General features: G+C 45.2%; 2 protein-coding genes across 3 annotated transcripts; one reads left to right on the forward strand and one right to left on the reverse strand.

The window, feature by feature from the left end:
• Positions 1–1,053: 1,053 nt before the first annotated feature.
• dcaf7 (ddb1 and cul4 associated factor 7) lies at positions 1,054–5,498 on the reverse strand. 2 transcript variants are annotated; one of them, XM_080855941.1, is made up of 7 exons: positions 4,934–5,498; positions 4,342–4,500; positions 4,148–4,259; positions 3,788–3,906; positions 2,120–2,329; positions 1,716–1,833; positions 1,054–1,274 (listed from the first exon to the last, which is right to left on the reverse strand). In XM_080855941.1, the coding sequence occupies exons 1-7, from the start codon at positions 5,081–5,083 to the stop codon at positions 1,102–1,104; spliced, it is 1,041 nt and encodes a 346-aa protein (XP_080712067.1). In that variant the 5' UTR covers positions 5,084–5,498; the 3' UTR covers positions 1,054–1,101. The 2 variants fall into 2 exon arrangements, with proteins under 2 accessions (XP_080712067.1, XP_080712066.1); XM_080855940.1 differs by having other exon boundaries at positions 1,054–1,277.
• A 546-nt stretch (positions 5,499–6,044) lies between these two features.
• Positions 6,045–12,447, forward strand: ccdc47 (coiled-coil domain containing 47). The gene is made up of 13 exons (XM_080857140.1): positions 6,045–6,120; positions 7,563–7,867; positions 8,189–8,287; positions 8,474–8,648; positions 8,961–9,082; positions 9,337–9,402; positions 9,524–9,625; positions 9,952–10,062; positions 10,284–10,369; positions 10,509–10,567; positions 10,691–10,800; positions 11,180–11,347; positions 11,718–12,447. The coding sequence occupies exons 2-13, from the start codon at positions 7,571–7,573 to the stop codon at positions 11,796–11,798; spliced, it is 1,476 nt and encodes a 491-aa protein (XP_080713266.1). The 5' UTR covers positions 6,045–6,120; positions 7,563–7,570; the 3' UTR covers positions 11,799–12,447.
• Positions 12,448–13,324: the final 877 nt, after the last annotated feature.

The raw sequence follows: 13,324 nt of genomic DNA on the forward strand, positions 1-13,324 counted from the left end.
AATACAACCTGACTGAGTACATAATATTTCTATGTATATACACAATCTCCCTCTTTGTTTTCAACATGCAAAGGACCAGATATTAAAATAAAAAAATAAAGCACAGCAGAGAAAGGCTATACAGTCATTAGAAGAGAAGAGGAGGATGGTACAGTCTCATCCTCCTTTTGGAAAGAAGACATTTTGAATACAGGTTGTGTGCAGTCATTATCCACAATGTGCCATCATAACTGTCCTGGTGAAAGTGTTTTGAACATGATGTAACTGCTTTGAGGGGAAAGAAAACTAAAATTGGAGCATTTAAGACATCACCCTCAGAAGTACTACTCCAGTCCTTTTCTTTTCTTGGAGAGATTTGATCTACCATATAGTCCTGTCCTAGAAGACCCATTCTCATGATCAGTGGGTCTCCTCCGATCGTTCATTTAAAAAATTAAATTAAAATACACTACTAACAAACAGGGGTGTGAGGCTTTTTAAAGTATGAAGATTACTGATCTGAACTGAAGACATTATGGTCATAAGAATATGCCAGCTTTGTGTTGTTTGTTTGAGTTTTGTTGCTTGCAGATTTACTTTCTTCAGGTTCAAAATATTTCAGTCGCTTCCCATTACGCCTTCCCGGAGACCTGGATGGTCACAAAATACTGTACAGGAACAATCTGAATGTCCAAAAGTCCGGATGAATTATTTAGACTGGTGTAATGGTGTACACACATATAGACACCCCCATCCACAAACACACAAACATACACACATAAACACACACACACACATGTGCACACACACAGTTAAGTTGTGTTCAGCCTGTCTCCTTGGTTACTAAGCAGCAGGCTTCACTCCAGTCAAAAACATTCAGAGCACCTTCCAGACGCCCTCTAAGATCACTGTCACTCTTAAGCCCCGTAACCACTGCAGCCCCAGGGCTCAAAGACATTCTGCTTCTTCAGTTCTCCTACACCTCACGTCTCCAGCTTCAACATTCAGACCACCCCCAACCATCATCCAGCACCCCCCCACCCCACCCCCCTCACACACACACAACCCCCATCTTTCCCACTTGTTTCCTCCCCTTCACATCCCTCCATCTGTGAGGCGGCCTTATACCCGTAGGATCTCCAGGCAGTTGTTGTAGCAGATGGCGATCCAGTCGGGCTGGGTGGAGGCCCACTGCACGTTGTTGATCTCTCCCTCGGCCGTGTAGGCCAGGATGGGGTCCTCGATGGCCCGGGGCATCTGCTGGATATCCCAGATTAACGCCTGGTGATCGTCCGCTACAGTGAGGGTGAAAGAGACGGGACGCGTGGTAAAGACAACCGTAGGGGGGGTCTACAGCACAAACGTACCCTCTCGGGGCTGGTGTCAAGCTGTGTGGTGGTGCAGAGGAGTTGAGCTGGACTGCACAAGAGTGCTGTGAGTGCTGCCAGGGATCTAGCTGAAAATGGTGTGTATGCGTCCCAGTAAGGTATCTGACTTATAACTGCCATTGATATTGCAAGCAGATATGCTGAAAATGCCCTAGAGAATTCTGTGTAAGTGAGAGTGAGTGTGTCTGCAAAGCTGTATTTGTATGGTAGGCATGACACTTTCTGTGTGAGCGGTGTAACACTGTGGTCTGTGGTTTTCAGGTCAGGGCTTGAGAGACACGTGTGTTGAGGCACGTGTCTCTCTTCTGCCCACGCACACACGTGCGTCTGTTTGTACTAGTCTCTCACCTGCTGTGCAGATGTGGCAGGAGGAGTGCGGTGCCCAGGCGATGCCGTTGACACACGCGCGGTGGTTGTTGAGCCGAGCGACGGGCGTGCATGGCACACGCACGTCCAAAATCACCACCTTGGGGAGAAGTGCGGGAGAGTGGGAGAGTGGAAAAAGTGAGACATTCTGCCATTTACTGTAGCCTCACAGTTGTTTCTCAGTTGTAAGTCGCTTTAGATTTAATGAATAAACAAATGCCAAATAAAATCTAATGTGATGTAAAGAAGGGGGTAAGCACAGAAGTACAATAAGGCCTAGTGGAAACTTGTTTAGAAAAGAGGCTACAGGGCACAGACGCAGGGTTGACCCTGGTGAGGGAGAGACGGACGCTAGAGGGTGGAAAGGAGTGGGAGTGGGAGCAGACCTCCATGCCGTCCATGGCCATGGTGGCGAGGTAGTTGGGGTCCTGCTTGTTCCAGCAGAGGCGTAGCAGCGGGTGGTGTTGGGGGTCCTCGTAGATGATGGTGCTGTGCTCCAGGTGCCGCAGGTCGAACATCCGCACCGAGCCGTCCGCCCCCACCGACGCAAACATGTCCCTGCCTCCGCCCGCGCGACTGAAAGCGATGTCATACACCTGCAGAGGAGGAGGAAGAGAAAGAAACGTCAATGAAGCACATTAGTGTTGGTGTAGATGACGTGGTAAAGCAAGGTGCTGACATAATCAAGCTCAGGGGTCAGATATACCAGGAGCTCACATACTGGTTGGAATGGCCTTTGGGTATCTGTACTGTATGTTGCTTTATATAAAGTCTATTAAATGTCACGTCATTTGTCTGCAAGATATTGTATTGATACAGCGTCACAAAGTATTGCGATATTTATTTCATTAATATTAGGATTTAAATTTTATTTTCGTACATATGCCTAGTCTGTTAACATTGCTTCCAAAGTCCACAAGATGGTGCAAGACCTTGTTCTCTTCTTTGCATCAGTAGAAATTGGAAAGGAAGTCAGTCAGGAACAACTACTCCTCGCCAAGATGGCCATCATGTTCATGTGGAAACTACAATTAATCTACAGCCTGCTGTGTTTGTCTGTATTTGCTGTATTCTATAGATCAATGGTTCCCAAACGGTGTGCCGTGGCACACTGGTGTGTCGTGAGGCACGGCCAGGTGTGCCGTGGGATTTTGTGACAGCCATACAAATTTTGCAATAAAATATCAGAATTGATGGCTTAGCGCCAGTAAGATTTGTAACATAATATCAGCCTTGGTGGCACATACAGCGTACAAGTAAATGAGCTTGGCGGCGCGTTCGAACAGCTCTCGCGCACAGCGGGAGCCACAACACACAAAGAATGTTACCTTAGAATGTCTTGTCAAACAACAATAACGGCTTGCGGTAAGCTAATTTTGCTCAAACGTCATTAACAAAGACAAAAATGGATCACTTTATTGTGAGGAGCAACCCACAGATAGTCAGCGTAGAAGAACCAACTAAAGAGAAGAAAAGAAAGACTGTCAGTAGACAGATTCACGAAAGCTACCTGTCTAGTGGGTTCAGCTGGACCGGGGATGTCAACGTCCCCCATCCCGAGTGCGTCATCTGTCGGGTGAAGTTGGCTAATGCTAACATGGTGCCAAGTAAACTGAAGAGGCACTTGGAAACCAAACATCCCTTTCATGTTGAGAGAAACCTGGCCTTCTTTAAACGAGTGAGGGATCTGAACCAAAGGCAGCAAGACCGTTTGTTGGATTGTGTTAAAGTGTCTGATAAGGCTACGGAGGCAAGTTATATCCTAGCGGAGCTTATTGCAAAGCAGAAAAAACCACACACAATAGCGGAGACGCTCATCCTACCCGCTTTGAAAAAAATTGCAGGTGTGATGCTGGGTCCAGATGCCGCAAATGCCTTATCAAAAGTGCCTTCGTCAGATAATACGATTAAAAGAAAGATCGACAGTTGACGGAGAAACTTCAGGTCAGTGGCACATATTCTCTACAGGTAGACGAGTCAACCGACATAAGTGGGGCTGCCCAACTTAGTATAGATTCACACCGACACTGTGTCGGTCTGTCAAATCTGCTCACCTCTTTGTCATGAGCGATGAGTTGTGTCTTCACGTGGCCAGACACCAGGTTCACCCGGCCCAGCACCTGACCTGTCTCCAGCCCCCAGATGGTGCAGGTGGTGTCGATACTGGAGGTGCCTGGGTGTGGAACAAACACAGTAACAATCAGCTCCACCCGAAGCTCCACACACACACACACACACACACACACACACACACACACACAGAGAAAAAGGGGCACATCAATACATTCACATACCCTTTCACTACAACCAGTCAGAACACAAACAAAAATGGAGCCAAAGAATAATATTAACTTCACAATATTCCATGTCTCTTTTTTGTGAACTCCTGGCAGAAAAGCTAGACGCTTTCTCACCCAGTAGATTAGGATCCACTTCATTCCAGTCGAAAGACGTAAGTGGTGCACAGAAGTCGGAGTTCTTGTTGTTGTTCAATAGGCACTCCAGACGTGTGTCTGTGTCACTGACCTGTACATAACAGAAAGATTCTCTTTGATTCACGCTCAGAGTTGACCAATGAAGGCATTTGATGTACATCTGAACTGCTTACCCTCCAGATGCGCAGGTAGTCCCCACTAGTGGCAAGGAGGTCGGGGTACATGCCCTTGGTGTCTGGAATCCACATGATCTTGGTGGTGGGGTAAGGGTGGTCAAACGTGTTTCTGCAGATGAACTCAGAGCTCTCCTCCTCCAGGCCCACCACCTGCACCTGTCATCGCCAACACAGACGCACAAATACATTCAAAAACCATTGAACATTTTCATGCTGTCAATTGACTTGGGATGTTCAGTTTTGTGAGCTCTTCAATCATTTGGAAGGGTTACTATCCCAAAGAGCAGTTTGTAATAAAATACGAATTCTTAACCACAACATACGCACTACATTTTGCAGCAAGTTTCAGCTGATTGACACTTAAGCACCGAGCTCAGCTATGCTGTAAAAAAAAAACAGAGCTTAACCCACTTTCTTATGCTATTAATACAGCGGTTGAGCACAATACATTAGATACATAGACCGGAAGAATTGGGACAGTAACAGAACCTAGGACAGAGACAAAAGTCAAAAGATTTTAACATTACGTTACGACGAACTGGAGAGACTATGAAGCGCAATGCCATAACGACAAAAATGCATATCCTACCTTGTTGTTGTATTCCTCCACAAAGCTTCCGAGCGCCAGACGAAACCGCTTGTCGGGCCGTACACTCCAGTTCATAGCGTACACTGTCCATGGCGCCTCGTATTTGTAAATTTCTTTTCGCTTCCCGTGAAGCGACATTTCCCTCGCCATATAAAGTTCTATAACGTTATACTAAACTAAATGGAAACCTAAAAGTACCAGTTGAACACGATGTATTACCAACGTTTAAAAAAAATAACGTCCCAAACTAAGTAATGCGTTGACTAAGTCATGTCATATCACCTGCAAAATATTAGCTCTGCTGGATAACGTTGGTCAGTATAACGTTATTCGTACCTGCTAGCTGCGCGATGTGTTAGCGTCAAACAAAGAAACGAACGAGTTTCGTTAGCATAAACCTGCAGTACTCGGACTTCGACTGTTAAGGGTTGCTGACAGGATGCACAACAATGTTACTACCCGAATCCTCGCTATAAGACTTGACTATCTGATAAAAATCGGCCGTGTCCCACCGACGTCCATTGTTTTTTTTAACCCCCCTGACTTTCTCTTCTTGGATTTCTCGGATTGCTTCAGCAAGCCTTCCCACTTTCTAGTATGTGAATGCGGCGACAATACTGGTCCTGAAGAGAGTAAGCAGTGTGGATAGTTAAAAGATTTTCATTTCACCACTTAAAGGGAAACTATTCCCTTAAAGTGAAACCCACCAGATAATTTAAATGTACCCAGCTAATTGCAGCTTGCATTGGTATTAACTGCTGGGGCCTTGTTAATGATTCTCTTGCGCGACTTCTAGAGCAAGGTGTTATAACCTCTAAGGTGATTGGCGTGAGTCCCAGAGCTGGACACTTACAATATTAATGTAAATAAGTCATCGTTGTACCCGCAATGAGTTACATTAAAAAGTTAGATTTTCTTTGTCGCCAAAGTCATTGAATGTCTCTGGTGTCGCCAATATGGCACATACTTTTGCTTGTGCCAAACCAGAGGCCAAACATGTACAGCATTTGCAACCCTGGCCCCTTTAAATGGAACTTGTTGTAGCTGGTTTCACACACCCTGAAATGCATTGCTTAGGGAGTGCTAGCACGTAGCTAAATATAAGCTAGGGTCTAAAACCAGTGCTAAGTATTTGAGGAAGCTCCTGGACGTGCTTCCTCGAGGATCACAAGAAACTGTTTAACAAGGTAATATCATGTGCCCTACATGGTACAAACACATTTTTAGAAATCTATTTATTTTTTTGACAGTGAATATAAATGACATGCTGACTTGTCATACTTGTAAGCTACTTAGGAACTCGTATGCTAATGAAGGGCTGAGGTAGCAGGCTAGCATTTCTTCCATACATTATGTGGGGGATGGGTCTAAATGCTAACCTGGTTACTGTCAACAGTAAGTAGTCAGCTAAATGTCCTAACTAGCAGGCGTTTTGTTAGACGCAATTCCATGAGTTGTCCTTTTTGAAGACCGATAAGTGACTTCAGGTCATATACGGTCGATGTGGCTTGAAATACACGCTACCAGGATGTTTTTTGACGGTGTTAACCCGTGTTATTCTAGCTAGGCTGTGGAGTTAGCCTGGTATCGGCATGACTTTAGCTAGCTACTCGACCTGTGTCTGTCACGCCTGTCACAAGACCTGGCTTTTGCACAATTAAAACAGATTGATTTAACCATCTAGATTAATATTTTATTAACGGGGTTATGACGCATGACAGCTGTTAAGGTCATGTGTGTTTCTTGACTTTCTTCATGTCAGGCAACTTGGAGCTGGAACAATATTAAGCTTCAGATAAAGCGATTAGTTCTGTCTATGCCGGTGACGGACCCTAGCTTGTCTGCTTATAAACTACCCAAACTAATGAGCTTTATTTGGCCAGTTGCCCCAAGACACTTCAAGTGGGACAGTTGCGATTAGTCGAAACCACCTGTTAATGAAACACGAAACGTGTTACTGTTGGTTTATCCCTATTCTAAAGTCCTCCTGAGCCTCTACACACAAGAGAATGGTTGACAATATCCACTGTTAAAACGTTATTTTTAACATTTACTTTAATGTTGATATTATTAATGTGGTTCACAGATTTTCGGGCAAGACCTTTGTGATCCCATACTGTCTCTGACTGTGCATATTGCCCATGTTTCGAAAATATTGATCATGACTATCAGAGATATTCAAAGAGGAAAAGTACAACTGCACCCCCCATGTGGCGTTTTTTTTAGTGATGCAAGCCAGTATGCAGGTGTCACGTCGTAAGCAGTTGCTTAGCTGTTGGATCAAACCAGTTTGAATCTTAATCTCCTCTACAGGGCTTCCGAGTTGTTCTCCATTGTGGATACATTTTAACAGCAGATCAGAAAAATAAAGTATTTCTATGTTTCCAAATAGAATACATTGATTTAGTCTTCTGACCTAGAGGGATTGTTCACTGCTGTGCTTACTGTATTTGTATTGTGATTAGACTGTGTGTTGTGACTGTTTGTGCTGCACATACCCTCAGGGACCACATACTAGTCCTGCGTTGAGCCTGTCTGAATATTTCCGAAAAATATGTGATTAGCGCATGCTTATGACTTTGTCCTTAGAGGCTGAGTGTATCGTCCATGTTTTGCTCTCTTTTTGCAGACCGAACCATGAGGAGTGTGATGCTGCTCGTAGTGCCAGCGCTCCTGCTGCTGCTGGCTCTGCCGGCCACTAGGGGTCGCTACAATGACGACTTTGACGACGGTGAGGACCTAGCCGAGTTTGACGACAATGACTTTGCTGAGTTCGAGGATGTGAGCGAGGACCAGGGAATGGAAACGGAAAAGGAGACGGCCCCGCCCCCTCCACGGGCGGTGCCTTCAGTGCCCGCAGACGAAGAGGATGATGACGAGGCCACGGTGGAGACGGAGGACGGCCAGGACGAGTTCTACGATGGGGACACTCAAGTGAGTGAGAGGCAAAGCGTATGTGTTTGGGACTGGTTTGTGCATGGGTGTATGTAATAGGGTAGCACTGGGAAATGTAGCTCAAACCTAGCTGAGGATGTGGTCTGTTACAAACCAGAATATGTAGATGACCCCTTTGGTGCAGTTACTTTGTGGAACTACTGCAATGCTCTAGAAGCTTAAAGAAAAGGCTGTCTAAGCATGCCTTGATGCTGTTGCATCTAGGCATATCAAAAGTCTCTTATCATATATCAGTAGGTTGGTTAGTAGTACAAGTTTGATGAGCATTCACTTATGTCTGATTCCTCTTTGCTCCTGCAGGATCAGGACAGTTACAGCAAGTATGACAACGAAGAGTTTGAGGGTTACGAGACCAAGACGAATCCCTCTTTCAAAGACAACACCCTCATCCTGAGAGAGGTAGGGAATTCTCTGTCCATCCTCGCAACCTCGTGTACCTCCTGCTTATACACACACTCACACACACACACACACACACACACCTTAAACTCTGCAACACCTGTCCTGACCTTGTGATTGACCCACCCGAGGACCCGTAGACATGATCATGAGCGTGTTGGTGGTTCTCTCCGTCACGGTCTTTAGGTTCCAGCCCACCTGCAGAACAGCTGGGAGAGCTACTACATGGAGATCCTGATGGTGACGGGCCTGCTGGCCTACATCATGAACTACATCATCGGCAAGAACAAGAACAGCCGCCTGGCGCAGGCGTGGTTCAACTCGCACCGGGAGCTCCTGGAGAGCAACTTCGCCCTCGTCGGTGAGAGGGAGCTTCTTCTCTTCTCCACTCCTCTCACTTCTTTTCTTTTCCTCACTTTTTTTTTTGCACTCCTCTCATTCTCGCCTCTGCATTTATTTACTCCGCTTTCCACTCCATTCTCCATTTCTTCTGTGTTCACTCTTCCTTTCACCCTTTGATATCTACCTGCCCTCATTCCACTTCTCTGAATCACATCCCTTCGTTATAATCAAGAAGCTTTTATTGTAATGATGTTGGACTTGAGACTAGATTGAGCTGTACTGTAAAATATGCGTAGAGTTTCAGTTCTGATGGCGGTAACTCTGCCTGCAGGTGATGACGGTACCAATAAGGAGGCCACCAGCACGGGGAAGCTCAACCAGGAGAATGAGCACATCTACAATCTCTGGTGCTCTGGCCGTGTGTGCTGTGAAGGCATGCTCATCCAGCTCAAGGTGTGTGCGTGTGGGTGCGTGCGTGCTTTGTAATGGCCAAAATTGAAAAATTATGGGAAAAGGAACATTTTAATGTCTTAACCTCAACAAACGTGCCACAAACTTGTTTGACCTGTTTCTCTTATCTTGGAGAACGGGAATGTATGTCATTGTTCTGTCCTTGGATGGCTTTAGTTAGGTTAATAAGTGACCTTGGGAGGGGTTAATGGTTCCTTCAGTCATAGCTGAATGTATGTATGTCTGCTCTCCACCAGTTCCTGAAGAGGCAGGACCTGCTCAATGTTCTGGCCAGGATGATGAGACCAGTCTGTGACCAAGTAGTAAGTGAACACATTCCCATACACAAATCAAAGACAAAGGAAAACGAGTGGTCATCTAATTTTGAGTTTTCTGTAAGTCAAAGCAACAATTTCTCAGTAAGCCTTTTGTGTTTGTCTTCAGCAAATCAAAGTGACGCTAAATGAAGATGACATGGACACGTTTGTCTTCGCCCTGGGCACCAAGAAGGCCATGGCTCGCATGCAGAAGGAGATGCAGGACCTGGTAAGAGTCCCAAAACAGGAGCTTGATTGTACTTCTCCCGTTTGAACGTCGCTTTGGATAAATGACTTAATGGAGGTTATTTGTGCACATGAGCGTTGTTGACAACGAGAGCTGTGTAGAGAGCAGTTCCATTTAGTTCTGCAGGGATTTGTTGGCTGAAGGGACAGGCGTCACTTACAGCCGTGTTGCTGAGCCTGAGGAAGGTGGCCAAGGGGTTAAAGAGCGAGTTTAGCTCATGGCTCATGTGTTGTACGTCTGTGCATGTGTCTGTCAGGGGGGGTGGGGGGCTACTGTGTCTCATTCTCCCCTGTTGTCTCCTCCCTCAGAGCGAGTTCTGCAGTGACAAGCCCAAATCGGGGGCGAAGTACGGCGTCCCCGAATACCTAACCATCCTCACCGAGATGGGCGAAGTCACGGATGGCCTGATGGACAGCAAGGTGAGTGAAGCAAGTGCAAAGTGAGAGCTCAAGAAGAAGCCAGTTGATTTGTGGTGGTGAACGCAAGGTGTAGTTACTGAGTGACTATTGTTGGTTATTTGAAGAGTGTGTGTGTGTGTGTGTGTGTGTGTGTGTGTGTGTGTGTGTGTGTGTGTTGTGTGTGCTCTTGTTAAGGTCCCTTTCTTCCTGTACGCTTACCACTCTTCTTGTCATTCTTTCAGATGGTGCATTATATCACCAACCATGCCGAAAAGATCGAGTCCATCCATTTCTCGGACCAATTTTCTGGTCCAAAAGTTATGCAAGAGTATGTGATCTCTAACTTGCTGTCATATGCTAAGCATCACTAGCAATTTTTTCGGATGAACATTGTGAGACTGTTGTCTGACTACTGCCAAAACGTTGTGAGACTGTTGTCTGACCGCTGCCCAAACGTTGTCTTTCAGAGATGGTCAGCCCTTAAAGCTGCCCGACACAAAGAAGACGCTGCTGTTTACATTTAACGGTAAGAATCTTGTCTTACACACACGCCATAAAAATCCACAAACACTAAGTCTTTGAACATTTTCGTCATAGGCTGAAATGTATGTATGTGTGTGTGTGTGTGTGGGTGTGTCTCTGTGTGCAGTGCCTGGGATGGGTAACACATCTCCCAAAGACATGGAAAACCTGCTGCCTCTGATGAACATGGTGATCTACAGCGTTGATAAGATCAAGAAACTCCGCTTGAACAGGGAGGTGAGTGGCCAACAAACACACACACACACACACACACATGCACCTCATGGATAATCACACACTCAAAGTCTAATAGTCTTAAAATGGTTGAACTGAAAATGAAAACTAGAAAGGCTAAAATGTAATTGAAATGACATGCTAGGTGCTAATGCACGTAATGATAAAAGGACAATATGGACTTTGGCAATCCTGTGCGGTATGTTTTGCTTGGTCTCAATTACCTATCCCAATAATATATCTGTTTGAAATAGTATTACATTGGTGCCTTACAATAGGCCTCCATCCGTATGCAAGTTAGTCCTTTCCTTAAGTCTGAGAATGAATTTCTTTTACTTAATAATTTGTGATGGAAAACTAATAGCTTCACTTCCATATGCAGGGGAAGCAGAAGGCTGATAAGAACCGCGCTCGTGTTGAGGAGAACTTCCTGAAGCAGACCCACGCCCAGAGGCAAGAGGCTGCTCAGACGCGCCGGGAGGAGAAGAAGCGGGCTGAGAAGGAGAGGATCATGAGCGAGGAGGATCCTGAGAGACAGCGCCGCATGGAGGTGTGTGTGTGTCTGTCTGTCTGTCTCTCTGTCTGTCTGTCGGGGTGGGTGTGTAGGACCTTCATACGTGTTTGGGAGTCTCAAATAGTCTGAGCTGGTTTTTGTCCTCTTCTGCCCTTCTCTTGTCCTATGACTCCATGTCCCATACTAATGATGCCCATAAGGCCTAGTGCTTTCTTTCTGTCTGAGACTGTAGCATCATCATCATCAGCTGCAAACAAACAACTAGAAAGTCTTTGAGGCAGGTTGAATTTGCAGTTGTTTTGAACTTCATTTAGGACAAGAAATGAATCTAAATGCAGTGAATGAAAACCCCTCATGTGAATGACTCTCTCTCTCTCTCTCTCTCTCTCTCTTATCCCTCCATCAGGAGGCTTCCCAGCGCCGTGATCAAAAGAAGCTGGAGAAGAAGCAGATGAAGATGAAGCAGATCAAAGTGAAAGCCATGTGAAGGGGCACAACAGTGCAGTGTGCGGCGCATGCACAAACACACATACACATTTCTTCTTCAGATGACTGCTTCCATCCTCACACACATGTATTTCTCAGTTTCAAACACACTTCGCTTTCTGGTTGAATGTGTGTCTCTTCTACCTGCTGCAAAAGTTCTTCCACCTCATAGAGCCGTCACCTTGCCAGTCTGTGTCTGTCTTGTCCTGCTCTGATGGATTTTTTCCCCTCTTCCTAATGTCTGGAGTTGCTTGTAAGAGTCTCATTGCAGACAACCAGGGAGTATTTTTAATTTAAAGAGAGGGAAAGGTTGCACTTGTAATAAAAATGCTGGCCTTTTTTCAGCTATAATACGCCCATGACTGAAATCCCATTTTATAGGTGAATTTGTAGGCATGTGGGGATATTTTTTTTTTTTTATTCAAATGGTCGTGCTGGAATGATATGTTTCATGTTAATTTAATGCTAAGTCAAGCTGCACTGCATATTTTTTAAATAGGATCTTCTGACTTGAATGGTTCTTTACTGAAAGTTTGGTGAATACTGCCATCATCAACAAGAAAAACAACCACGCAGTCGTGAGATCCTGTCATGTTTGTGTTTGGTTTACACAAACCACAGATCAAAATAAAAAGAAGTCGTGCACTGAAATTGTGAAACATTGTGTGATTGTGTCTTTTTCCTTAAGTCACACCGAAACAGGAGGTTTTGTGATTGTGTGCTGGACTCTCTATTAATCTTTCAGGCCTTGGGTTCTGGCAAGTGCCTTGATGGCACCACATAAAATAATTTTTTTTAGGGATTTTACAGAATTTCACATGGGATACTACATGGTTTAGTCCAGACCTAGGCAAAGTGCGGCCCCAGGGCCATTTGCAGCCCCTTGGCTGTCCCTGACCGGCCTGCAGAGGTCAATGGTAAAATAGGAATCAAACGTTAAACGATAAAAATGTATATTACTATTAATTTGTATACATACTATTGCATTGCAAGCTTGCTCTCGTGTGTGTGCCATGTGTATTGGTCGTCTGGGCACACCTTTAATACTGCAAGAACATGCTAATTTTTAATGCTGAATTGAGTTCAGCCTATTGGTCCGGCCCTCCACAACAGTCCCACTATCGCATGTGGCCCCTTGGGGAAATGAATTGCCCACCCCTGATTTAGTCAATACTTTTGACATTTTGTGATAGTTGTCAGATCACTCGTGGTATGAAACAAGTGAATATGAGTGAGTGCGTGACAATCTAAACCCTAAAGAAATTATTTTGATGAAGTGGTCTGGAGACTCGCACCCAACTGTGAGGTAGATGGGAGTCAACATTTTTTTTCTCTTGAATGCACCTGCCTCAGGAAAATGGATTTGTATTGCAAAGTTGGAAAGTGACTGTCATAACAGAGACCCAACCACCATGAGTTCTGAAATAGGAGGGCCAGGTCATGTCAGATTACAGGCAAGTGCCTTTCCAGTCTGACATTGTTTGTCTGGTAAACTTTGTTGATGTCAAGAGAAGTTTTAAGTTGCCA

Source organism: Sprattus sprattus (genome assembly GCF_963457725.1).
Source record: "Sprattus sprattus genome assembly, chromosome: 18".
In the NCBI taxonomy this organism is placed as follows: Eukaryota; Metazoa; Chordata; class Actinopteri; order Clupeiformes; family Clupeidae; genus Sprattus; species Sprattus sprattus.